The sequence below is a fragment of the Podarcis pityusensis genome, assembly GCF_964106645.2.
Source record: "Podarcis pityusensis genome assembly, chromosome: 3".
Taxonomy (NCBI): Eukaryota; Metazoa; Chordata; class Lepidosauria; order Squamata; family Lacertidae; genus Podarcis; species Podarcis pityusensis.
This window is the reverse complement of record NC_138026.1, coordinates 121,550,854-121,576,917: the sequence shown is the minus strand read 5'-3', so window position 1 is coordinate 121,576,917 and position 26,064 is coordinate 121,550,854. Positions and strand designations below refer to the sequence as shown.

The following is a 26,064-nucleotide window of genomic DNA, read 5'->3' as shown; positions in this document are numbered from 1 at the left end:
TTGCACCCGAGGCAATAGGCTTTGTTTCTGTTAGGATATAGTTCCGTTCCACCTTAAAAGGAACAGGCATGACTGTTGTATGTCACATGCCTGTTTACTTCCAGCACTGTCTGGCTGGGAACTTCCGTTTGTATATTGCTTTTGCTGTATTGCTGTTTTGCTGGACACGAAGGGAAGCAGACATGTTTTTCCTTTGTTCCTGAACTATGCTGAATAAACGCCTGTAAATAATGCTTATACATGTCTCTGTCCACCACTTCCGTTGTGAGAAGTTACTCACTCTGCTGATTGTTGTTTAACCGTTTAGTCATGTCCGCCTCTTCGTGACCCCCTGGACTAGAGCACTCCAGGCCCTCCTGTCTTCCACTGCCTCCCGCAGTTTGGTCCAACTCATGCTGGTAGCTTCGAGAACACTGTACAACCATATCATCCTCTCTCATCGCCTTCTCCTTGTGCCCTCCATCTTTCCCAACATCTTTTCCAGGGAGTCTTCTCTTCTCATGAGGCGGCCAAAGTCTTGGAGCCTCAGCTTCACGATCAGAGCGTGCCAATTCTCTATTTTTTAAAAAAATAATAATTTTTTTATTAAGTTTTCCATTTAACAATCCAATCATATCACATTAGTTATTCCAAATTATACCAATACATGGGGGTTCCAACAAAATGCTTCAAGTTCAGTAAGGGTCCAGTCATCTCATATTTCTGCTGCTTTTAGTGTTCACCAGTCCTATCTTTCAATCTTCTTGATGTTATCCTTTTTCTTCTTAAAAGCCTCTGAGTTGTTTCCACAGGCGAGTTAAAGTAAGCAATATTATGTGAATTTTGTAAGGCTCTCCCTTTTTTTTTTAAAGCTGGTAAGTCTTTTGTTTGCAATAAATTCTCACACACTGATCCAAAAGTCCTCCTTGAGCGGCAGACGCCATCATTCTCAGTTCCGAATAAATAAAATCTAGGCGTTTGCTCATTAATTTTCCCAGACAGGTTGCATCATAAATTAGGCTTTCCAGAGAAGAATTTGCCAAGTCGAACTTAAAATACAAACCTGATAACAGAGTAGTGGCTCGCCTCCCCCTGTGCCTATTAATCTCGCAACAAAGTCTGCCTCATAATGGCGGATCCCGATTAAAAACTGCGTCACAAGAGAGGCTTTTGTTTTCTTTCCAGATCTTTCAAAAAACAAAAGCTTTAGTTGATTTTTTTATTTCCACACAGTTTATTTTCGAATCTCACTTGTTATAAGTCATATGACGGTTCTTCTAGGGCGGGGGGGGGGGGTGTGTTGTTGTTAAGTAATATCGTAATAAAAAGAAGAAAAAGTCCCCCCCCCTTTCTGTTCCATTTCAACATACCGGCATAGATGTTACTCTTTGATGTTATCGTCTGTCCAGTCCATTCCATCACTCTTAACTTCTCAGTGGCAGGCTTAATTAGCAGCTAACATACCCTTTTCTTCGCTTGAAGCATGTGCAATAACTTTTATATCCAATTTTTTATCTTAAGTAATGCAACTAGAGTCGCTCTCAGAAACAGCGTCCGGGAGATCCGAACTCACTTGAGGGCTTTCCGTCCAGTGCCCTCACCCCCTCCTTCTTTCGAACTTGGGGGTGATTGATGGGCGACCACGGACGAGGCTGCATCTTCCCTTCCACTGGGAAGAATTCGGGAAGCTGATTTACTCCCATCATCAGCCCCTAAATTACCTCGTGTGAGCTGGAGAGATGGTATTGTCGGCCATCTTCCAAGGCACCCCTAGCGGCCCCCCAGAGCGTGCCAATTCTCTAAACGTCTCCGAGGCTTGTGTCGCTGAGTGATGCTGTACTGGGAACCGGAGTTCGCCCGACTGCTGGCCGGTGGCTGGAGCCAGCTGGGGGCCTGCCTGATGCCCGCGTCTCCTGGACTCATCCCAACATCCCTGGCAACCCACAAGCCCTGGGCTACGAAGCCTTCCCATTTTGCCTTTCCAAAGCCGAGAGAGACCCCTGCCCGCCATCTGCTGGGCCAAAGGCTTTGGTGTCGGAGCACAAAGTACAGAAAGCCATGCGCCGGTCAGTGAATGGCGCAGGTGTTTGCCAAGGGTGGGTCCTGGAACACTCAGAGCTGACCTGCTGCACAGCAAGGCACCGGCAGCGATGAGAAGCACCCATTCCATCTTCCATAAGTGCACCTGACTCAGAGGCCTCGGCTGCTTGCCTTTATTTGCTGAAGAAGAGGGACTTCAAGTCAGCAGGCCTCCCCGACACTTGACGCCAAGTGCACTTGGCACAGTCACTTGTATTCTGACAAGTGGCACCTGGAGAGCTCAGCCGGATAGAGTGCGGTGCCGATAATGGCAAGGTTGCAGGTTCGATCCCCATGTGCGACAGCTGCATAGTCCTGCGTTGTAAGGGGCTGGACGAGATCAGGCACGCCCAACTCTCTAGCGACTGCGATCTGCTCCCAGTATAATAAAACTGGCAGTGATCTACCCTTTGTCATTGCCCATAGTTGTTCAGCTTTTTTAGGGGGGGGGTGTTGTTACCATAGCTCTTCAGCTTTATGGAACAAAATCGATAGCCAAACAGTCCGCTGAACCTACCCCCTTCCCACCCTCCGATGCTGATGCAGGGAAAACAACCTTGCAAAGCTGCGGCGGCAACGGGACATAGCGCCAGGGGCGCGTAGCAATCGCTTTCTTTTTCCCTTTCTCCTTCTGTGATGGAACTCCTACTTGGGGACTTCCCTGGCTTTTTTCTGGCCCATGTAGGACCAGTCTGGATAGTTAGCCTTGGTGAAGACTTGACATTTTCATCCCCAAACAAGTTTTTGAGTTTCTGCTGAAATGAGGCTGCATTTTAATGTTGTATTTTAATCTTGTTTTTTAAGTTGTATTTCAATTAATTGTTTTTATATCTGGTGTTAGCCGCCCTGAGCCCGGTCTTGGCTGGGGAGAGCAGGGTATAAATAAAATTTATTATTATTATTATTATTATTAACTGAGATTCAGAAGCATTGCTATCTGCAACTATGGAGGCAGAGCAGAGCCATCAAAGGTAGTAGCCATTGGTATCGCTCTTCTCCTCCATGGTTTTGCCTAATGCTCTTCTAATGCCATCTAAGTTGGTGGCTGAAATATACTCGGAGTTGAGAGTGGATTTCATGCTCTTTATTCAGCTCATAGTGGTGAGGAGGAATGAAAGTCCCCTCAAAGTATCTGCTTTATATACATTATTTACACAATGGGCCCCACGTGATTGGCTAATTCTGGGATTCTCCTGTAGGCCAATCAGGTTGCGGATTCACTTCCACATGGAGTTGGATTGGGTGGCTCCTGTGGACCAATCAGACTGCTGCATTCTCAATCCTATTGTTCTAGGACCAATCAGACTGCTGCATTTTGGATCCTATTCAACTCAGTACATAACAGTGGCCATCACTGTCTCCTGTGGCAGAGAGTTCCACTGTTCCACTATGCACTGAGTGGAGGACAAAGGCCACTTTTACAGAGCATTTAGCACATGGAGAACGCCGAAGGGCTCAGGGCAAGCGCCAAGGCCAGGGGTCTTCACTGCTTGTTTTGCTGTTCGCGCAGGATCGCCCCCCACTTGGGTCTTTTCAGGCCACCCTCCTTAAATAAGGACACACAGAAATATGGAAGGTTTTGCTGGCAAAAGCTGGTGAGCTTTATTCAAAGCAGTGCAAGGAGATAAGCCAGGAGCAGGAGGGGGAATGGATTTTTAAACAGGCTTTTGTAATTCCTTTAGCCTTACATGAATCAGCTTCAGGTTATGAATGAAAATGACCCGCATGAGAGTTCAGGGAACAGACTATCGTCTCAGAGAGGAATGAACAACAAATACAAATGAGGAGAGTGTCCTGAGAGCAAGAAGCCTCATCAAAGAGACGTGGACATTTCTTCATATCGACCAGGGAATCTTTACTTGCTAGCTCAAAAGACTTGCACACCACCTACGGCTGTTCTCCTACAACTGTTCGCCCGCCCACTCCCAGTGGGTACAACAAAACCACACCGTAATTTTAATCAGATTACATTCACAATGAATTACAAAGATACAATTGCAATAAAAACCGTAAATGCTGCCTTTGAATGATGCATTCGAGCACAACACACAGCTGAGAGCCAAATTACATTTTCTAGGAGCATCTCAAAACGAAGTTGATTGTGTGGAGGAGAGAAGACCCTGTTCCCTGCTGCAAACAGAAGCAAGATGAGAAAGTGCGGGACTCCCAGATCCACAGTGTTATGAGTTTATGGGTCAGGGGGTTAGGCTGAAAGCCTAGGCTCCCTTCTGATTCCTAGAATAAGTCAAGCTAGCTTCCCGGTGAGATGATGGGCCATTAAGAGGAACAAAGGAAGGGGCTCTATGCGAGATGGCAAATGGGGGAAGCCACTGGAAAGACCAAGCCAGAGTTGAGAGCAGAGGGTCTGAAGTGATGTGAGCGAGAAGCGAAGCACCAGGCTGCAAACCAAGACAGACAGAGCCGTGCTTGATTTCTGCTGAAATCCAAGGCTGTGTCCACGAGAGAAGCAAGACCTTCCCGGGGTGTGAATTCTGGGAGCCCTTCCATCGTAGCCTCAGGTTGTATACATGTGTAAATAAGCCTAATAATACTAATTTATTATTTGTACCCCACCCATCTGGCTGGGTCTTCCCAGCCACTCTGGGCAGCTTCCAATAAAGATTAAAAATACATTAAAATGTCACACATTAAAACCTTCCCTAAACAGGGCTGCCTTCAGATGTCTTCTAAATGTCAGGTAGTTGTTTATCTCTTTGACATCTGATGGGAGAGCGTCCTACAGGGCGGTCGCCAACACCAAGAAGGCCCTCTGCCTGGTTCCCTGTAGCTTTGCTTCCGGCAGGGAGGGAGCCGCCAGAAGGCCCTTGGCGCTGGACCTCAATATCCGGGCTGAACGATGGAAGTGAAGATGCTCCTACAGGTATACTGGGCCGAGGCCTTTAGGGCTTTCAAGGTCAGCACCAACACTTTGAATTGTGCTCGGAAACGTACTGGGAGCCAATGAGGGTCTTTCGGGACTGGTGCTATGTGGTCTCGGTGGCCGCCCCCACTCACCAGTCTAGCTGCCGCATTCTGGATTAGTTGTAGTTTCCGGGTCACCTTGAAAGGTAGCCCCACGTAGAGCGCATTGCAGTAGTCCAAGCGGGAGATACCTATATATCCTACAGTCTCTGCTGTGCCTCATTCCAAAGGAAACACGGACAACTGGACAAGCGCCAGAACCACAGATCCATCACCCTCTGAGCTCAAGGGACTAAATGTGGAGGCATTTGAATGGTGTGTTTGTGTGTGAATAAAATAAAGTGTCAGAAAGTTTTTCAGGAAAGCCAGCACTGTATGTTGAGGGAGCTGAGCTAGAACCCATGAGCTGGCCCGTTTTAATCTAAAAGGCCACCTACTTAAGATCAAGTAAGGTGAGTTAAAGGTAAAGGGGACCCCTGACCATTAGGTCCAGTCGTGGCCGACTCTGGGGTTGCAGCGCTCATCTCGCTTTACTGGCCAAGGGAGCTGGCGTACAGCTTCCGGGTCATGTGGCCAGCATGACTAAGCCGCTTATGGCGAACCAGAGCAGCGCACGGAAACGCCGTTTACCTTCCCGCCTGAGCGGTACCTATTTATCTACTTGCACTTTGACGTGCTTTCGAACTGCTAGGTTGGCAGGAGCAGGGACCAAGCAACGGGAGCTCACCCCGTCGCGGGGATTCGAACCGCCGACCTTCTGATTGGCAAGTCCTAGGCTCTGTGGTTTAGACCACAGCGACGTCCATTAACACCTTTTAAGCACAAGGCGAGAGGCGGGATTTCTCCGTTTCAGTTCACTGCTTTGGCAAAAGGGGAATCCCATTCTGCTTCAATGATTGTGTGCACAGAACCAAGAGGATGGAGTTATTCTAGGTCGGTGAGCCCAGATCATGACGCTTGAATAAGTGGCATGAGATGCAGAGGGAAAGGATCTCAGCTCAGGGACAGGACACCTGCTGTACATGCAGAAGGCCCCAAAGGGCTTAGGAGAGATTTTGCCCTGACTGAGACCCTGGAGGTCTGCTGCCTGTCAGAGGAGCTAAGATGTAGCTGAGCTGATGGCCCAGCTGAGAGTAACGTAGCTTCATATGGATGCTTTGGTTGCGATTCCTGCATTGCAGGGGGTTGGACTAGATGGCCCCTGAAGGTCCCTTCCAATTCTACAATTCCATGATTCTGACAAGGACTGGTTGGATGCAGAGGAACGGTTGGAGGAATCAGCTGGGAAATGATGGGTGGTTAGAGGAAGAAGGAGGAGAAGGCTGGAAGAGGAGGTGTTGGAAGCTGGAGAGGCAACAGGGCTTAGTGAGCTGGGAGAGTCTGTGGCAGACCGAAGTCCGGAATCAGAGGCAGAAGATGAAGCAGAAGAGGGAGGCCGAGAAGCAGAGATGAGTCAGGCTGGTGAAGAGTCGCGGGGGTCTCCCCCTCCTGCTGCGACAGGCTCTCCTTCCCGCTTCTCTCCCAGAACCAGAAGCGGTATGAAGAGGGCGGAGAAGTCAGCTTCACGCAGGCACAGTCTCCGATTGCTTGGGGGGAAACCCTGGAGAGGACAGGGACTTTCAGTCTCGGCAACTGATCCATGGGGCAAGACCTACCAGGGAGGAGCTGCTATGCTCATTAGGCCTGTCACTCAGCCAAGTCAGATCATGTTCTTGCTAATAAAGAGCTAACTCCCACTTGAAAAGTGTGATTTCCTGCCAGCTCTCTCCAGAAAGATCCTGTGTTCCAGGCTGCACTCCTATGACTCCCTGCCCCTATGCGAATCTTTATGCACTATTTTTTTTTATCAGCCTTCTCTTCTCCTAATTAATCTGCCTCTCTCTCATACACACACTCACACAGGCGCACACATTGCCCCTCCATGGTTTCCAAGGCTAAACATCTCTGGGAAGCCCCGGGTTGCTTCATCCACCACTGACGGAAAGCCGCCATTTCTCCGTTGGAGAGATCCAGACCAGGGTTAAGCAGCAACCTCGAGGGAGGACAGGAGATGTGGGGAGAAGGGGAGGGTCTTCCTGGAGATCAGAGGGAAGAATTCAGGGTGGGCGGGAGGGCCGTAGGACGTTTTGCTTTTTGAAAAGAGGTAAGAGGGATCAAGACCTATGGCGAAACGAAGAACAAAATTACATTCCAAACATGGACAACAGCAAAAAATGAAATGGAACAAAACACCCTGCTTCCAAAATGAAAATAGGGACCCCCGTCACTTCCTCCCCACACTTAAAAGCCTCTCAAGGAGTTGGCTCCTCCCATGAGAGGTGGCAGGATTCGAACCAGACATTTGCAGGTGTATTAAGCAGTGCCGGGGGGTAAGGAGTGCCTGCTTCCAGCTGATCTCAGCCGGAAGGATCCTTTTGTGAAAGAGGTTCAGTAAGACTACAGGGTTCTGGGCCAGCCCTGACGGGCTTTTGTTGATCTGTTGGTTTGCATTTCTTAGTGCAGAAAGTATGGATCTGATGTGTAGAGATCTTTCTTAATCTAATTGATTCAAGAGGGTTCTGGAAGCTTCTCTGTGTGAAAGAACCAAGCAGAAGGTTTCCTGACGTTTGGGTTATTCCTTCCGAGAAGATGAGTACAGCTGCCTTAAACTGGTCCTGCTATCCCTTCTGTCAAGGTCATGCTGACTATAATACAGTCATACCTCATGTTACGTCCGCTTCATGTTATGTTCTTTCAGATTATGTCCCATGGCGACCCGGAAGCCGAAAGGGTTACTTCCGGGTTTTGCCGCTCGCGCATAAGTGCAAAATGGCGTCACATGCATGCGCAGAAGTGGCGAATCGCAACCTGCGCATGCACAGACGCGCCGCTGTGGGTTGCACTCTTTTCATGTTGCGAACGGGCCTCTGGAACGGATCCCGTTCGCAACCAGAGGTACCACTTTAGCGAGGCCAGAAGGAGCCCGGGTTTCACTTTCTCTATCTCTTTTCCTTCTGGTGTGGTGTTCTGTACATAATATGATTAGTATTAAGGTTTGGACTTATTATAAGTTATTGTAAGTTTAAGTCTGCTGCAACCGGATTTCTTATGGACAGGGCCAATCCTGAATGTTTTGGATTTGTGACCATTACGCTCACTCGCCCTCAGTAGCAGTAAAGCTCTGCTGGATGAAATACAATGGCCTCTGGTCTATTTTTTGGGAATCCTGCAATGTTATTAAGTTTTGGCTCTGCTAACTATGCACTGGAGTTCTGCTGTGGATCACTACTGAGTAGAAATTCCATGACGCCATTTACATCCTCTGAGAAACTCCAGTTTGTTTCAGTGGGAGTTAGGTCATATGTGAACCTAGAACACCCTTTTTTCCCAAAGGAAATCACCTGAGCTACGCAAAAGGGTTCCCTTATATGAGCATATGGTGGTAAACAGAGGCCTCCCCATGCCACCCTGACTCTTGCCCACTAGACTCACAGGTCGAGAGGGTGAGGGTACTTGTCCTTCTCCTTCACGGGGATCACGAAATACGGAATGCGGTGCACTGTCCCGGTCTTGTCCATGTAATGCTCGCGATGCATCTGAGCAAGCTGCAGGTGAAACACCAACAGGTTATGATGATGATGATGATGATGATTTATTTATACCCCGCCCATCTGGCTGAGTTTACCCAATCAAGTGTTAAAAACAATACAGCGTTAAATATTAAAAACTTCCCTGAACAGGGCTGCCTTCAGATGTCTTTTAAAGATAGGATAGCTGCTTATTTCCTTCACATCTAAAGGGAGGGTGTTCCATAGGGTGGGCGCCACTACCGAGAAGGCCCTCTGCCTGGTTCCCTGTAACCTCACTTCTCGCAATGAGGGAACCACCAGAAGGCCCTCAGCGCTGGACCTCAGTGTCCGGGCTGAACGATGGAGGTGGAGACGCTCCTTCAGGTAAACAGGACCGAGGCCATTTAGGGCTTTAAAGGTCAACACCAACACTTTGAATTGTGCTCGGAAACGTACTGGGAGCCAATACAGATCTCTCAGAACCAGTGTTATGTGGTCCCGGCAGCCACTCCCAGTCACCAGTCTAGCTGCCACATTCTGGATTAATTGCAGTTTCCGGGTCACCTTCAAAGGTTGCCCCACGTAGAGTGCATTGCAGTAGTGTGGGAGAGATAGCCATGGTAAAGGCTTGTAATATTGCAGGGTGCTCCCTGACCTCGGCTGACCAGCACTCTGAGCTTTACAATGGAATGCATGACCTCATATGGAGTTATGTTCCCCCCCCCTCTGGGCAGTGTAACCCTATATTGTTTGTGGGTGGGTTAAAGCCTTGACCGGATGTAGGTAACGTGAGACATTGGAATGCAGCCATGCGGCTGGAGAGGAACAAAGAGTAATAAACGGACTGGAGGAAGGGGAAGAAGCATGAATTGAGCTGCCCTCCGTCCATGGAAATATTGCTGGCCTCAGTGTCTTTATTTTATGCTAAAAAGCACCATTTGTAACGGCGGGCTCCGACAAGTGGTGCCCCGTGTGAGGCCAACTTAAAAGAAGAGGCAACTTAAAGAAAAGAGGCAAAAATTAAAGCAAACAGTCTGAGGCAGACTAAGAGGATTTTTAAAGAAACCGTGAGAGGTTTTTCTATCCAAGCAGTGGATATCATCGGATCACCACGCCCGGCAAGGGTTGCACAGCGCTGAAGCATCTTAGGATCCCTGGTGAGTCCGATCCCTTCTCTTCTATTATATTGATTTTTGAAAAATGGGCAGCTCCTTGACTACTCCCCAACAGAACTTTTTAAAAGACTTAAAATTTCTCCTCTCCTCCAACAAATTGGAAGTTCCGGAGGGTGATTTGATACAGCTTATTCTGGCCATTGATGAACATTCTCCCTGGGACTTGGGTGTAATTGCAAATGGAACATGTGAATTAAAACATTGGGACAAGATTGGTGAACATTTTCATGAGCTCCCCAGCATCAGTACTCGGATTTTAAATGCATGGTGCAAGGTTCGATATGCTATGGCTTCTTTATCACCAAAAAATATCTCCCTGGCTGCATCGCCAGCACAACCTCCAGCTTCTTTAATCCAGCCTGCTGTGTTAGAGTCTGCTGTGTTAGAGTTTGTTCCAATACTTGCCCTGCCAGCACCTCCAGACCCCAAGCCTCCGGACTACAGTTCCTCACCAGAGGACCCAATCCTGCAAAAATACCGTGGTCTGGCTGGCTATAATCCTAAACTTTCAGAGGCAGACCCAGCTACCTCTTTTCAACGTGCAGTTCTTGCCTGTTCCTTAATTCAGGATACTGTGGCATTCCCTGTTATTGTGCCCCCTGCTGGTGCTCCAGCAGGAACTCAAGCCTCATTTACACAGGCTCTTTTGGAAGCCACATTAGCCCAGCCTTTGGTTCCAGATGACATCAAGCTTTTGGCACGTACAGTTTTACCCCCATCAGCTGGTGTTTTGTTTGACCACGAATGGGAAACTGCCTGCCGTGCTCCAGCTTTGTTACAACAAATCAGGGGAAATAATCCAAATATTACCCTTGCAGACGTCATGGATGCCATGATGGGGTGTGAGCCTTTCGCTCAGGCTTCAGCACAAGCCACACTGCTGCAGATCTTATTGAGGGATACTGCTCTTGCTGCTAAACAAGCAATGAGAAAAATCCCAGAACCCACCAGTATTCAGTCAAGGTGGAGTTCAATCAGGCAAGAGGCAAGAGAATCATATTCTTCCTTTATGGACAGGCTGATTACAGCAGTGAGTAGCCAAATTGAAAATCCTGAAGCCAAACAAATAATTATCAAACAATTGGCCTTTGGAAATGCCAATGAGGATTGTAAGGTTGCGTTACAACCGATAATACACAATCCTGCCACAGACACAGCAGCCATGCTTCGCATTTGTCAGTCTGTAGGTACAGCAGCTCATCTGCTGGTGGCAGCGCAAAATAAAAACCAGCCTGTAGCCACCGATACAACGTTTCCAGCGTGGCAAACCAGGATCACCGATACCTCAGTGTGGGTAGAACGGTGGCCTCCACCAAAAGGAAAATCCGCAGCAATGGCACCATCTTGTTTCTGAACAGCTTATTTCTGAACAATTGACTTTCGGCCACATTGAACCATTTTCATCCCACTGGCTCCAGCAGACAAGGAACAGTTTGCCTTTATATTGCCAGTATATCACAATTCGCAGCCCACCCAGCGATGTCAGTGGATGCTCAAGGCATGCGGAACTCCCCTACACTTTGTCAACATTTTGTGAGTGAAGCATTGAAACCTTTCCGCATGCGCCACCTAGAGGTGCTGCACACAAGCTGCATCTGGCAGTATTTGCTACACCATTGTTGCCAACAGGAATTTTATATGCTCAGACGGAACAAGAAGAAGACTATCTGCATTATAGAATGGTTACATCTACCGCACACCGCACCAAAAAACATTTATTCCGTAATTGAATCCACATCAGACATTGTTATCAAAGGACGTTCACGAGCAAAGCTTTAAGCGGTTATGATGTTACCTCAATTTATTTACTTTTCTCACAGACTGAACAGCAGCATTTATTGATAACAAATGCTGCCGTGCAAATTGCTTTAGATGATTTTATAGGTGTCATCATTTTTAACCCTCCAAAGGATGACCGTTTGACATTTCTGACACAGGTCACCTATGTTTGGCTACCCCCTTATCTCTCACACCTCTCCCCTCTGCATTGACCCCTTTTCACGGATGGAACAAGAAGTAGGGGAGTAGTGACGTGGGAGGAGGGAGGAAAATGGAAATGCTTATTTACCCCTTCACAGTCTTCTGCCCAGCGAGCAGAGCTAACGGCTGTGATTCTTGCCTTTCAATCCTTTTCTACTCAACCTTTCAATCTTATTGTGGATACTCAGTATGTATATCGCCTTTTTGCTATTTTACCAATATCTTATATAACTCCTTCCTTGGATTCTGACTTGTTTTCCTTGTTTCTTTCCCTGCAAGCTTACTTCAGCACAGAGAGTTCCTTTATTATGTTGCACATCTTCGCTCCCACACATCGCACCCAGGGTATTTAGCAGAGGCAATGCAAGAGCAGATGCAGCACTGAAGAACATTTCTACCTTTTCTCTCTTTTCTGATCCTATACTAGGTCATAACACCTTTCACCTTCCTGCGAAAGCATTGGCAAAGCATTTTTCTATTCCCTTGGCCCAAGCAAGGGATATAGTTTCCCAATGTGCTTCTCAGCTGGCCATTCCTTTTGATGCTGTCAATCCTAGGGGCACGTCTGCATTGGCGTGTTGGCAGATGGATGTCACACACACACCTGTGTTGGCTCCACTCTCCAAGGTTCACCTCATGGTGGACACCCACTCTGGATTCATATGGGCTACGCCCATGAGGAGGGAAACAGCTCGGCATGTCATTCAGCACACTATCCGCTGTTTCTCAGTCATGGGTAAACCTGCGCGTATCAAAACTGATAATGCTCCAGCTTATATTTCTAAAACATTTTCGGAATTTTGTATGTTGTGGAATGTGAAATTAACTCATGGCATACCCTTTAACTCCGCAGGTGGAAAGAGCACACCTGACGTTCAAAACACTATTGCTTAAACAGCTTGGCGGCCGAAGCATACCAACAGCGGATATCCCTTCAGCTGTTCACCAAGTTCTTTTTGTACTTAACCATCCCTTTATATCCATATCTTAGGACCCATAACCCCGCTGACTTGCATTTTAGGAAGGAGGAGGCACTCCCCCGCCTCTTGGTGGTGTGCCGACGCTTGCCTGATCCTGCGTGGCATGGACCTGTCCCGCTGATCATGTGGGGACGTGGCAGTGGACGTCGAGGACAAGCCTTTGTGGGTTCCAGCTCTATGCGTGCGGCCATGGCGAGTCTTTAACCGCGGATGCGCCTTCCTAACCATTTGCCTTGCCATCCTTTGCTGCACCATTATACAAGGAAGAGAAGCAGACGACCCAGTCCAGTTGCAGCCACCATATTTCACCTCATCGGCTGGCAAGCAGTTGTCAGCTTCCTACTCTGGCTGGCAGCATCTACGGCTCAGCCACTCTCGAACTATAAGAACAGCATTGTTGAATAAGACTTTATGGGTAGAAAATTATCATAAGATATGGAGGAATAATATTTTTGTACAAGATATGATTATGTTTACCAGTTTATTGCATGCTTCTAAATGTTGGTTATGTATGCACATGCCGCCCTTTGCCAGTCATTCAGGCATAATGCTTCATGATGTGCCTGTCAATGGATCTTTTCAATTTACAAATATTATATCCCCTAAGCAATCTTTTTGGCCCCCAGTACACTTGACCCTCCATGAGCCTGCACCCATTTATTTTCAAATTAAGGAGGGGAAAGAATCATGGGGCATATATCCAAACTGTCAATATACATTGAATTTCACTTTAATAGCTCTTGTTCTCTTACAGGAACATACAGTGACCAATTTCAGTGCTATAGAAGTGACACCAGTGCATGGCTAATAAACTAGAAAGGAAGCTACCATGCAGCTTGGAATCAGAATTCTTATATTCTTGGCTTCCGGATGGAAGTTGGCTTCGACATTTATTGATTTTAGTGATCATTATAGTAGTTATTTGCGTTATTTTGTGTTGCTGTATACAATGTATTCTTTCTATAATCTCTATATGTACTGCATGGTTCTCCAGTCCGCGGCCCGCTTCCGGTCTCACATGAGCCGCTTATCGCTCTCGATATAACCGTATTGGTACTGATTAATTAAATAAAGAAAGAGGGCATGTGGGAGAGATAGCCATGGTAAAGGCTTGTAATATTGCAGGGTGCTCCCTGACCTCGGCTGACCAGCACTCTGAGCTTTACAATGGAATGCATGACCTCATATGGAGTTATGTTCCCCCCCCTCTGGGCAGTGTAACCCTATATCGTTTGTGGGTGGGTTAAAGCCTTGACCGGATGTAGGTAACGTGAGACATTGGAATGCAGCCATGCGGCTGGAGAGGAACAAAGAGTAATAAACGGACTGGAGGAAGGGGAAGAAGCATGAATTGAGCTGCCCTCCGTCCATGGAAATATTGCTGGCCTCAGTGTCTTTATTTTATGCTAAAAAGCACCATTTGTAACGGCGGGCTCCGACACAGTAGTCCAAGTGAGAGATAATCAGAGCATGCACCACTCTGGGGAGACAGTCTGCGGTCAGGGAGGGTCTCATCCTGCATACCAGGTGGAGGTGGTAGACAGCCGCCCTGTACCCAGAATTGACCTGGACCTTCATGGACAGCTGTGAGTCCAAAATGACTCCCAGGCTGCGCACTTGGTCCTTCAGGGGCACAGTTACCCTATTCAGGACCAGGGAATCCCTCACACCCACCCGCCTCCTGTCCCCCCAAAACAGAACTTCTGTCTTGTCAGGATTCAACCTCAAGGGTTATAAGGGTCAGACCACGGGCGAGAGACAGAATTAAGCTGCATCAAGGTACCTGGAGCTGCAACCAGGATAACAATAACAATAATAAAATTTTATTTATACCCTGCCCTCCCCAGCCAAGACTGGGCTCAGGGCGGCTAACACCAAATATAAAAACGATTGATTGAAATACAGCTTAAAAAACATGATTAAAATACAACATTAAAACATTACAATGCAGCCTCATTTCAGTGGAAACTCAATCAAAAACTTTTTTGGGGATAAAAACGTCAAGTCTTCACCAAGGCTGGTCCTACATGGGCCAGAAAAAAGCCAGGGAAGCCCCCAAATAGGAGTTCCATCACAGGAGGAGAAAGGAGAAAAGAAAGAGGGGGAGGGAATCAAATTGATTCCAAGCCAAAGGAATAATTTTGCTTTGGATTATTATTATATTTATTTATATCCAGCCGTTTCCCTAGTCTGGAACTCGTGGCGGCTGACACAGATAAAAGAGAACAAGGGAAAAACATGGAAGAGACCATGATTAAAATGTAATTAAACACTAATAGAATTAAAGTAGTATGAAAAATCCATTAAAGGCAAGACAACAACAACTGAAGCATCGCAGCACTTTCCTCAAAAGCAGCCAGTTCCCAAATTCCTGTCGGAAGGAAACAATCTTCACTTTGCTGGTGAGTCAGTCTATCTTCTCTAGGCAGGGAGTTTCAAAGCTGAGGGCAGCTACCAAAAAGGCTCTGTCCTGCATCTCCCGTTATAGGGAAATACGGCAGGAGGTTTTGTGACACTTCTTGAAATGTATTGTGGGGAACTTTGGGGGACTTTGAAACTTGATGTAACCGTTGTTCTGGACTTTCTGCTTCATCTCACGTGGCAGCTTGAAGTCTCGTTGCAACAAGAAACGACCAGGCCTCCTGTTTTGCTTCCACCCACCAGCTGAAGTCTTTTGCTTGTGTCTACAGATCTTAGAATCATAGAATCATAGAGCTGGAAGAGACCACAAGGGCCATCGAGTCCAACCCCCTGCCAAGCAGGAAACACCATCAGAGCACTCCTGACATATGGTTGTCAAGCCTCTGCTTAAAGACCTCCAAAGAAGGAGACTCCACCACACTCCTTGGCAGCAAATTCCACTGTCAAACAGCTCTTACTGTCAGGAAGTTCTTCCTACTGTTTAGGTGGAATCTTCTTTCTTGTAGTTTGGATCCATTGCTCCGGGTCCGCTTCTCTGGAGCAGCAGAAAACAACCTTTCTCCCTCCTCTATGTGACATCCTTTTCTATATTTGAACATGGCTATCATATCACCCCTTAACCTCCTCTTCTCCAGGCTAAACATGCCCAGCTCCCTTAGCCGTTCCTCATAAGGCATCGTTTCCAGGCCTGAACCTGGATCTGAACCTGGGAAACCTGCGATTTTCCTTTGTCACCAGCAAGCACCCCTGTGAGGGTGGCAGGACAGGCAGAAGCGCCCCCCCCCCGAAGATCTCAGAGCCTGGGCGGGTTTGTACGGGGGAATATAATCTTTAAGATAGCCTTGACGGATTGATTTTACGTCCATTTGTGGTCCTCACTATAGCTTTTGGAAAGGAGGGCTGGCTACCGTGGTGGCTGGGGCTGATGGGAGATGTAGTCCTAAACATCTGAACAGCACAGGCATTGGGGAAGGCTGGGTTGGTGCATTGCACTTTAAACCAGGGAAACTCGGGTTCAAATCCCTGCAACGGGAAGCAAAACTCCCTACTGAGTGGCCTTGGGAAATCACTGCTTCCCAGCCGATTCTGCCTCGCGGGATTATAGAGAGAATTTAAGACAGGTGGAGGCCATTATTATTATTATTATTATTAATTCTTATTATTATTATTATTCCACCACCCTTCATCCATAGATCTCAGGGTGGTTCACAACATTAAAGTGCAATATAACAAATACAAAATGCATAATAAAAAGAGGAGGAAAAATAAACCAGTGAATGTTGCTTTCTGTTCTTGGGAGGAAAGATGGGATAAAAATCTAGCAGAGACTGCATGGTCCCATTTCCTTGCCCAAGCATTTGCTAATAAGAATAAGAATAAGAATAAGAATTTATTATTTATACCCCACCCATCTGGATGGGTTTCCCCAGCCACTCTGGGTGGCTTCCAACGGAACACTAAAAACAGAATAAAACTTCAAACATTAAAAACTTCCCTAAACAGGGCTGCCTTCAGATGTCTTCTAAAAGTCTGGTAGTTGTTGTTCTCTTTGACATCTGGTGGGAGGGCGTTCCACAGGGCGGGTGCCACCACCGAGAAGGCCCTCTGCCTGGTTCCTTATAACTTGGCTTCTCGCAGCAAGGAAACTGCCAGAAGGCCCTTGGCACTGGACCTCAGTGTGCGGTCTGAACGATGGGGGTGGAGATGCTCCTTCAGGGATACTGGACCGAGTGCTTGACACACTCTCTTGGTTGCGCCATCTGAAGCAATCCCACACAGCCTGTCATCAGTCCTGCACCGTGGAACAACAGCGCCTTCCTTCCTTTAAGAAGAGCTTGCAGGATCAGGCCCTAGGGGGATCTAGTCCAGCACCCTGTTCTCGCAGTGGCCAGCCAGGTTCCTGCAAAAACCCACATACAGGATCCAAACAGGAGAGCCCTTTCTCTCTTTTTTAAAAAAAATGATATTTATTAAAGTTTCAAAGAAAAAATTACATAGATAAAAAGAAAAGAAAAAAAGAAAGAAATAAAAAAGAAAAAATACAAAATACAGAAAAAAGATAAAAAACACTTTAAAAAACACATTTCATTTCCTTGCTTCCCTGACCTCCTCACACTTCCCTTTTTTGTATTCCAGTTCTATTAGTTAATTCAGCAATTCCTTTCCCTCTTTGTTTTTGTCTTAATCCTTTAACTTAATATATTATAACTTTGGATTCTCACCTGTTAACAATCCATTTTTACATACACCTTTATAACATTGCTGCTAAAACCACTTAACTTCATTCTGACATCATTCTAACATTCGTTAATTTTGCAGTATTTCTGTAAATAGTCTTTAAATTTCTTCCAATCTTCTTCCACCGACTCTTCTCCCTGGTCTCGGATTCTGCCAGTCATTTCCGCCAGTTCCATATAGTCCATCAGGAGAGCCCTTTCTCCTCCTGCAATTTCCAGCAACTGCTACTCAGAAGCGTGACTGCCTCTGACTGTGGAGGCAGCGCATAGTCATCATGGCTAACATCCATTGATAGCCCTCTCCTGTATGAATTTGTCTAATCCTCTTTTCTATCCTTCTTTGCTTATTCCAGGCAGCCAGATCCAAGACCGGTGGGCTGTGGTGTGGTCAGCCAGGACACGGGTGGCACAGGGTAGTCTGTCAGCGAGCAGACAGGTGGTCCTCTTTTTAGGCTAGGTGGGCATCAACTAGACAGCAAGGTTTGCTTCCTTTCTGCTCCCCCATCTTTTCCCGCAGGCAAAGCCAGCTTTGTATAATCCGCCGCGTCACGGACAAATGAGATAGTCCGTTAAAACACAAGAGCATGCAGATGCACTAAAAATCAAAGGAACAACCAGATGTTTTCTGATTTGCTCTAAGAAAGGGGGGAAAGGCTGCTGGAAACACCCTCTGTGGTCTTTTGAAGCTTCCTCTGCAATTGAGAATTTGGCTTCAGCAGACAGAAATGAGCCCTGCTCAGCTACTGTCTCAGCTGCTGAGGTGTTAGGGGGCATTCTGGTGGCTGTGAATTTGTGGAAAAAACCTGCTGGCACCCGACCAAGCTGTTAGGGAGTGTGTGAGAGAAAGAGAAGGAAGCAGCATTGCCTTTCAGGTGGATGGAGTAAATGGATTTGTGCACACAAGGGAGGGAAATGTGAAGCAGGTGAGCGACTGAAGCAGAATAGGAAATGCGCAGTTGCACGCCACCCCAGGCTCCGAGCGGAGTGAGATTCCAGGGGTTTGTGATTCCTTTTGGAATGAGGCGCAGCGGAGACTTTGGTGCCTTTAGGATCTATGGTTTATTTGCACATAACTACAACCTGAGGAGACTCTTGAGAGTCCCATAGACTGCAAGAAGATCAAACCTCTCCATTCTGAAGGAAATCAGCCCTGAGTGCTCACTGGAAGGACAGATCCTGAAGCTGAGGCTCCAATACAGTGGTACCTCAGGTTACATACGCTTCAGGTTACAGACTCCCCTAACCCAGAAATAGTGCTTCAGGTTAAGAACTTTGCTTCAGGATGAGAACAGAAATCGTGCAGCAGCGGCGCAGCAGCAGCAGGAGGCCCCATTAGGTAAAGTGGTGCTTCAGGTTCAGAACAGTTTCAGGTTAAGAACGGACCTCCGGAACGAATTAAGTACTTAACCTGAGGTACCACTGTACTCTGGCCACCTCATGAGAAGAGAAGACTCCCTGGAAAAGACCCTGATGCTGGGAAAGATGGAGGGCACAAGGAGAAGGGGACGGCAGAGGATGAGATGGTTGGACAGTGTTCTCGAAGCTACCAGCATGAGTTTGACCAAACTGCGGAAGGCAGTGGAAGACGGGAGGGCCTGCGTGCTCTGGTCCAGGGGGTCACGAAGAGGCGGACACGACTAAACGACTAAACAACAACAACAACCTGAGCCTACGATGGAGGGGCTCACAGCATTAACACTGCAAAAGGGTCTTGTTTCTCTCATAGCTGAGGCCTTGGATTCAAACATTACTCTGACACTATAATAATAAAATAATAATAATAATAATAATAATAATAATAATAATAATAATAATAATTTATACCCCGCCCATCTGGCTGGGCTTCCCCAGTCACTCTGGGCGGCTTCCAACAAAATATTAAAATACGGTAATGCATCAAAAAGCTTCCCTAAACAGGGAACATTAAAAGCTTCCCTAAACAGGGCTGCCTTCAGAAGATGTCTTCTAAAAGTCTAAAAGTCTGGTAGTTGTTTATCTCTTTGACATCTGGTGGGAGGGCGTTCCACAGGGCGGGTGCCACTACCAAGAAGGCCCTCTGCCTGGTTCCCTGTAACTTGGCTTCTCGCAGTGAGGGAACCGCCAGAAGGGTCTCGGCACTGGACTTCATTGTCCGGGCAGAACAATGGGGGTAGAGACGCTCCTTCAGATATACTGGACACTCTCTCCAACTTGCTGTTTCCCCCTCACCACTGCAACTCTGAACCCTGGCTTTGTCCTTCTAACTAACTGCAAGTGGCCACCCATTTGCTGTCTCGCACAGAGCCCCTTTCCTTTGTTCCCCTTAATGGCCCATCACCCAGGCAATCACCTCATCAGGAAGCTGGCCTGGCTCAGCATACAGCCTGCTTTCCCCCTTCAAACTCCTAACAGTACACCCGGATGGCCCTGTATATCAGAAAGGCAAAACGGACATGGGAATTTTCAATGTCCACCACCTGTAATTCTGCAAAAAAAGGGTTGGGGGGGTTAAGGGGAAAGGGGAGGGGGCACCCTGGAAAAGCAGGTCTCGGCTACAAAGGATAGATATGCTCCTGAAGGTAATGGGGGCCTTTGTATGTCCAGCTGTCCTTTGTCAATAACAAATTGCCACTGTTTTTTGTGTTGAAGTAGCTCTGGGATAAGTATTTTCGGGTTGCGCGCTGCAGCGACCCGGAAGAAACGGAGTGCATTACTTCCGGGTTTCGCCGCTCGCGCATGCGCTCCAAATGACGTCACACGCATGTGCGGAAGCAGCGAAAAGCAACCCACGCATGCGCAGACGTGGGTTGCGTTCACTTCTGGATGCGAACGGGACTCCGGAGCCAGAGGTATCACTGTATGCTATATGGTAATTTATGGACCTAATAGTTATCTAAAGCCACTTGCACATAACAAAATATGTATTTTATCAAAGTAATTGTTGAACTTATCTTATATTTTGGAAATGCACATCTAGGTGTTTTTTTCCCTTTAATATTTTTTTTTGGGGGGGCCAAGAAAGTGGGGCCCTAAGCTATAGCTTCTTTAGCTTATACGTAAATCTGGCACTGGGAGATTGGGAGAAGGAGATACAGCCTGCAAGGAAAGCACCCCTACCTACTCCAGTCAAAATCACCGCTTTCCAAGGCCCCATTTAATTGTTCATCCCAGATGCTGAGCAGGAGGAGAGACCATCACTCCCAAACTGTGCAATGAGGTCGTTGTGACATCAGGTGACTGACAGGCAGGCCACCCACCTATCAAACTCGGAATTATAGAGTGGAAATAAGGTTCTGGCCCAGCCTGACTGGATCCACTTCCCCACCCACCTATCCAGACCAGCTCCGACAAATAAAAGGAGGATCTGAATAAATAGTGTCTGTTCTCAGCTCATTAATTCTGGCTGCCCACTCTTCATTATTTATAGCTTGCGTAACTGCCGTGGACTTGCTTAACGCTGGGGAAAGGAGAAAGAGACTCTGCTCCGGGTTCGAGAGACAGAGATAATGAAGCTGAGCTTGGCACGGCAGAGAGGGAGGGAGGGGTGTCTGGCTCCTGGATTCCAGAAGGCGGCACGATCCACCAGCAGACTTTCCACAAATCCACCAGGACCACCCACACGCCCTCGCGCTCGCTGCACAGCCAAGACGCAGCCCTTCTGTTGCTGTTGATTCCTTTGCAAACATGAAACGACAAGGAGCTACAAGCAAGAGAGAGGGCTCAGCGGGACTTCTTTCTGGGTTGCGTTTCTCTAGCCACAGGTGTGCGCTTTAAAGCACTTTTTTTAAAAATGCCCCCGTGTTTTCCCTATGAAAACCCACTCTTCGCTGCTGAATTGGAGCAAACAGCAACCTGCAGAAAATTCCGAATTGCTGCTTGTTTCGGTGCAGCGTTAAAGAATGGGTTTTTGCGGGGAGGGTGCCGGGGCAAAAACACACACAAACAAGCAGTTGGAGACAGATCTTTAAAGCGCAGACATGTGCCTAGAAAGCGCAGGGCAAAAGTGTGGATGAGCCCATAGTCAGGGAGGGTGGCTTGTTGGCCTCCAGGGGGTGCCAATGGCAAAGAGGATGCTGGCCTGGGTGGCTCCTGGGCCTGATCCAGCGGGGCTCTTCTTGCGTTCTTATAGAATCATAGAATCATAGAAACATAGAGTTGGAAGAGACCACAAGGGCCATCGAGTCCAACCCCCTGCCAAGCAGGAAACACCATCAGAGCACTCCTGACATATGGTTGTCAAGCCTCTGCTTAAAGACCTCCAAAGAAGGAGACTCCACCACACTCCTTGGCAGCAAATTCCACTGTCAAACAGCTCTTACTGTCAGGAAGTTCTTCCTAATGTTTAGGTGGAATCTTCTTTCTTGTAGTTTGGATCCATTGCTCTGTGTCCGCTTCTCTGGAGCAGCAGAAAACAACCTTTCTCCCTCTTCTATGTGACATCCTTTTCTATATTTGAACATGGCTATCATATCACCCCTTAACCTCCTCTTCTCCAGGCTAAACATGCCCAGCTCCCTTAGCCGTTCCTCATAAGGCATCATTTCCAGGCCTTTGACCATTTTGGTTGCCCTCCTCTGGACACGTTCCAGTTTGTCAGTGTCCTTCTTGAACTGTGGTGCCCAGAACTGGACACAGTACTCCAGGTGAGGTCTGACCAGAGCAGAATACAGTGGCACTATTACTTCCCTTGATCTAGATGCTATACTCCTATTGATGCAGCCCAGAATTGCATTGGCTTTTTTAGCTGCCGCGTCACACTGTTGGCTCATGTCAAGTTTGTGGTCAACCAAGACTCCTAGATCCTTTTCACATGTACTGCTCTCAAGCCAGGTGTCACCCACCTGTTTGGGCTCTTCTTCCTCAGTTTCGCTCACCTTCCACCTTCCCCCCCCTCCAGGTATCGCGGCCATATCCCCAACGTGGCCTTTTCCTTTGGGGATTCTTAAGCGATCTGAGTGGATGAGCTGGTCACGCCGTTTGCAAAGTGAGTTTGCAGGGGACCCTGGGTAGAAGTCCTTCGAAAGCTTATCAGGGGTTCCATAATAATAATAATAATAATAATAATAATAATAATAATTTTATTTATACCCCGCCCTTCCCGGTTCAGAAAACCGGGCTCACGGTGGCTAACAACAAATTTAAAACACTTAATTGATGCAACAAAAAGCAGCTTAAAATGCAGTATAAAACGTGAATAAATCCATGGAGATATGTGGTCGGCACAGCCAATCTTCCCCAAATGAGGACCTGCCTGCCACAGGCAATGTTCCCTGCAAGAGTGCGGGGTGTATTCTAGGGCACAGTCTCAGTTCACTGCGGGTGAAACGGGAGGGCAAAAGGCCTGGCCAATCTGCCCCCCATAACCAAGAACCAGAATCCTCTGTGACAAGCAGAGCATGAGACTCTGAATCTCGGGGCTGTGGGTTTGAGTCCCACGCTGGGCAAAAGATTCCTGCATGGCAGGGGGTGGTCCCCCCCCCAACCCTACAATACTATGGTTTCCGGTGTGGGTTCAATGGCCACATGGGGTGACGGCGGGTCCAGAACTCCTGCCTTACCTTGTAGAACTCCTTCAGTTCCGCTGTGCGGTTGATATCCAAATTGAAGCGAGTGTAGTTGGGGGTGTGCAGCCAGCGGTCCCACCCCCTGGCCCTCGCCCCAATCACCAGGCCGGGGTCAGGAGAGAAGAGGGTGGGGAACTGGCCCCCTTTGCTGTAGGGGCCGCCGCAGGTTTCCATGGCGGCACTTCGGAAATCTTGGAAATACTTCATGGTGGTGTTGCCATAGGTATCCCCAAAGGAAAAGGCCACGTTGGGGATATGGCCGCGATACCTGGAGGGGGGGAAAGGGGGAAGGTGAGCGAAAATGGGGAAGAAGAGCCCAAACAATTGCTATTATCTTTTTTTGGAAAAATCACTCCCCCAGCTCTCCTAATAAGCGCAGCGCTTTGCAATCACCGCCACAACAATCACAAGTAATGATGCAGAATCGACAGAAAGCGCTGCTTCCAGTGCGGCAATCGGATCAATGCCGTAACAGGCCATTTCTATGCCTGGGGAAAGGATCTTTCTCCCTAAGGAAGGGGCAACGAGGGGCAAACTAAGAACGGCTGGGCACCCAGAAGGGACTGTTGCCGATATTCCAAATGGCTGAACTCCTCAAAAGATACTGTTTTTTTGAAAATATGTACGTTATTGTGCCTGTCTGATATCAAGTGTCAGGGAGTTCCAAAGTTCCTGTGCTGCCACACTAAGGAACCACAAGGCTGGGCGGGACCCTCAGAGGTCATCCAGCCAACCCTCTGACTGCAGTGCAGAATAAACAATGATGTTTTGAAGCTCAGCAAAGGTGCCTGCCTGAGCCCAGAGCTGGGCGGGACCCCCAGAGGTCATCCAGCCCAACCACGACTGCAATGAGGACTAAATAAAGATGTCCTGAAGCGCAGCGAAGCTGCCTGCCTAATATGAAGCGGCAGGGAGTTCCAAGGTTCCTGTGCTGCCACACTAAGGGACCTCAGAGCTGGGCGGGACCCCCAGAGGTCATCCAGCCCAACCACGACTGCAATGCGGACTAAACACGGATGTTCTGAAGCGCAGCGAAGGTGCCTGCCTGATATCAAGTGGCAGGGAGTTCCAAAGTTCCTGTGCTGCCACACTAAGGACCCCCAGGGACCCCCAGAGGTCATCCAGCCCAGCCCCCCGACTGCAATGCGGACTAAATAAGGATGTGCTGAAGCGCAGCGAAGGTACCTGCCTGCTATCAAGTGGCAGGGAGTTCCAAAGTTGCTGTGCTGCCACATTAAGGGACCTCAGAGCTGGGTGGGACCCCCAGAGGTCATCCAGCCCAACCACGACTGCAATGCGGACTAAACAAGGATGTGCTTAAGCACAGCGAAGGTGCCTGCCTGATATCAAGTGGCAGGGAGTTCCAGAGTTCCTGTGCTGCCACACTAAGGAACCACAAGGCTGGACGGGACCCTCAGAGGTCATCCAGTCCAGCCCCCTGACTGCGATGCAGAATAAACAATGATGTTTTGAAGCTCAGCAAAGGTGCCTGCCTAATATGAAGCGGCAGGGAGTTCCAAGGTTCCTGTGCTGCCACACTAAGGGACCTCAGAGCTGGGCGGGACCCCCAGAGGTCATCCAGCCCAACCCCCTGCCTGCAATGCAGACTAAGCAAGGATGTACCAAAGCACAGCGAAGGTGCCTGCCTGATATCAAGCGGCAGGGAGTTCCAAAGTTCCTGTGCTGCCACACTAAGGGACCTCAGAGCTGAACGGGACCCCCAGAGGTCATCCAGCCCAACCCCTTGACTGCAATGTGGGCGCCAAAGCCTTTTTCCTTTTCCTTTTCTTTCCCCGAAGAAGCAAGCCATAAAAAGCCCTTTTTCTTTCTCTCTATCCGCCCCCCCTTCTCTCCGCCCCCCACCCCTTCCCCAAATGGCGCCCCCCCCCAGCGACCCACCCGGGCATGAGCCCCGGCGGCACGTAGGCCGCGTTGTACTGGGTCAGGAGGGTCCCGGCGCTGCGCGAAGCCATGGCCGCGCTGCTCCTTCGTCGGCCGGGCAGGGAAGCGGGGAGGCAGGCGAGGCGCCCAGGCGAGGCCGAGGCTTCAGGGAGGGCCGTAGGCCGCGGCGGTCACAAACCCGTCGCCATGGCAACGGGGAGGGAGGGGCGGGAGGCCGGGGAGCCGCGCAGGCGCAGAAGGGAGAGAAATGCGCTCAAGAGTCACAGCTGTTTCCCAATGAGGAAAATTATTATTATTATTATTATTATTATTATTATTATTATTATTATTATTATCAGGTAGTTGTTTATTGTTTGTAAGCCAATTTGGGATTCATCTGAATGAAAAGCAGCACAGAATAACAATAAATCAAATCATTATTATTATTATTATTATTATTGCTGTATTTGTGATATTCTATTATGGTTTATCACATTGTTATTTATTGTTTCTAAGCCAATTTGGGATTCATTTGAACGAAAAGCAGCACAGGAATACAATAAATCAAATCAATATTATTATTATTATTATTATTATTATTGCTGTATTTGTGATATTCTATTATGGTTTATCACATTGTTATTTATTGTTTCTAAGCCAATTTGGGATTCATTTGAACGAAAAGCAGCACAGGAATACAACAAATCAAATCAATATTATTATTATTATTATTATTATTACTATTGCTGTATGTGTGATATACTATTATGGTTTATCACGGTCTTATTTATTGTTTGTAAGGGAATTTGGGATTCATTTGAATGAAAAGCAGCACAGGAATACAATAAATCAAATCAAAATTATTATTATTATTATTGCTGTATTTGTGATATTCTATTATGGTTTATCACGCTGTTATTTATTGTTTGTAAGCCAATTTTGGATTCATTTGAATGAAAAGCAACACAGAAATACATTAAATCAAATCAAAATTATTATTATTATTATTATTGCTGTATGTGTGATACATTATAGTTTATCTCGTATTTATTGTTTGTTTGTAAGCCAATTTGGGATTCATTTGAATGAAAAGCAACACAGAAATACAATAAATCAAATCAAAATTATTATTATTATTGCTGTATGTGTGATATTCTATTATGGTTTATCACATTGTTATTTCTTGTTTGTAAGGCAATTTGGGATTCATCTGAATGAAAAGCAGCACAGGAATACAATAAATCAAGTCAAAACAAAATTATTATTATTATTGGCATTTCTTCATTCGCAATAAAGTATACAGCAAATAATACTAATTG

General features: G+C 47.4%; 1 protein-coding gene across 1 annotated transcript in view; it reads right to left on the bottom strand.

The window, feature by feature from the left end:
• The window catches only part of CIMIP2C (ciliary microtubule inner protein 2C), a 39,363-nt gene extending 14,440 nt beyond the window's left edge, over positions 1 to 24,923 (bottom strand). Inside the window, exons 1-3 of the mRNA XM_081001201.1 lie at positions 24,764 to 24,923; positions 22,859 to 23,132; positions 8,452 to 8,564 (exon numbers count right to left, since the gene is read on the bottom strand). Of these exons, the coding sequence (XP_080857327.1) occupies positions 8,452 to 8,564; positions 22,859 to 23,132; positions 24,764 to 24,837 (461 nt within the window). The 5' untranslated portion in view covers positions 24,838 to 24,923. The remainder of the gene's footprint in view (positions 1 to 8,451; positions 8,565 to 22,858; positions 23,133 to 24,763) is intronic.
• Positions 24,924 to 26,064: the final 1,141 nt, after the last annotated feature.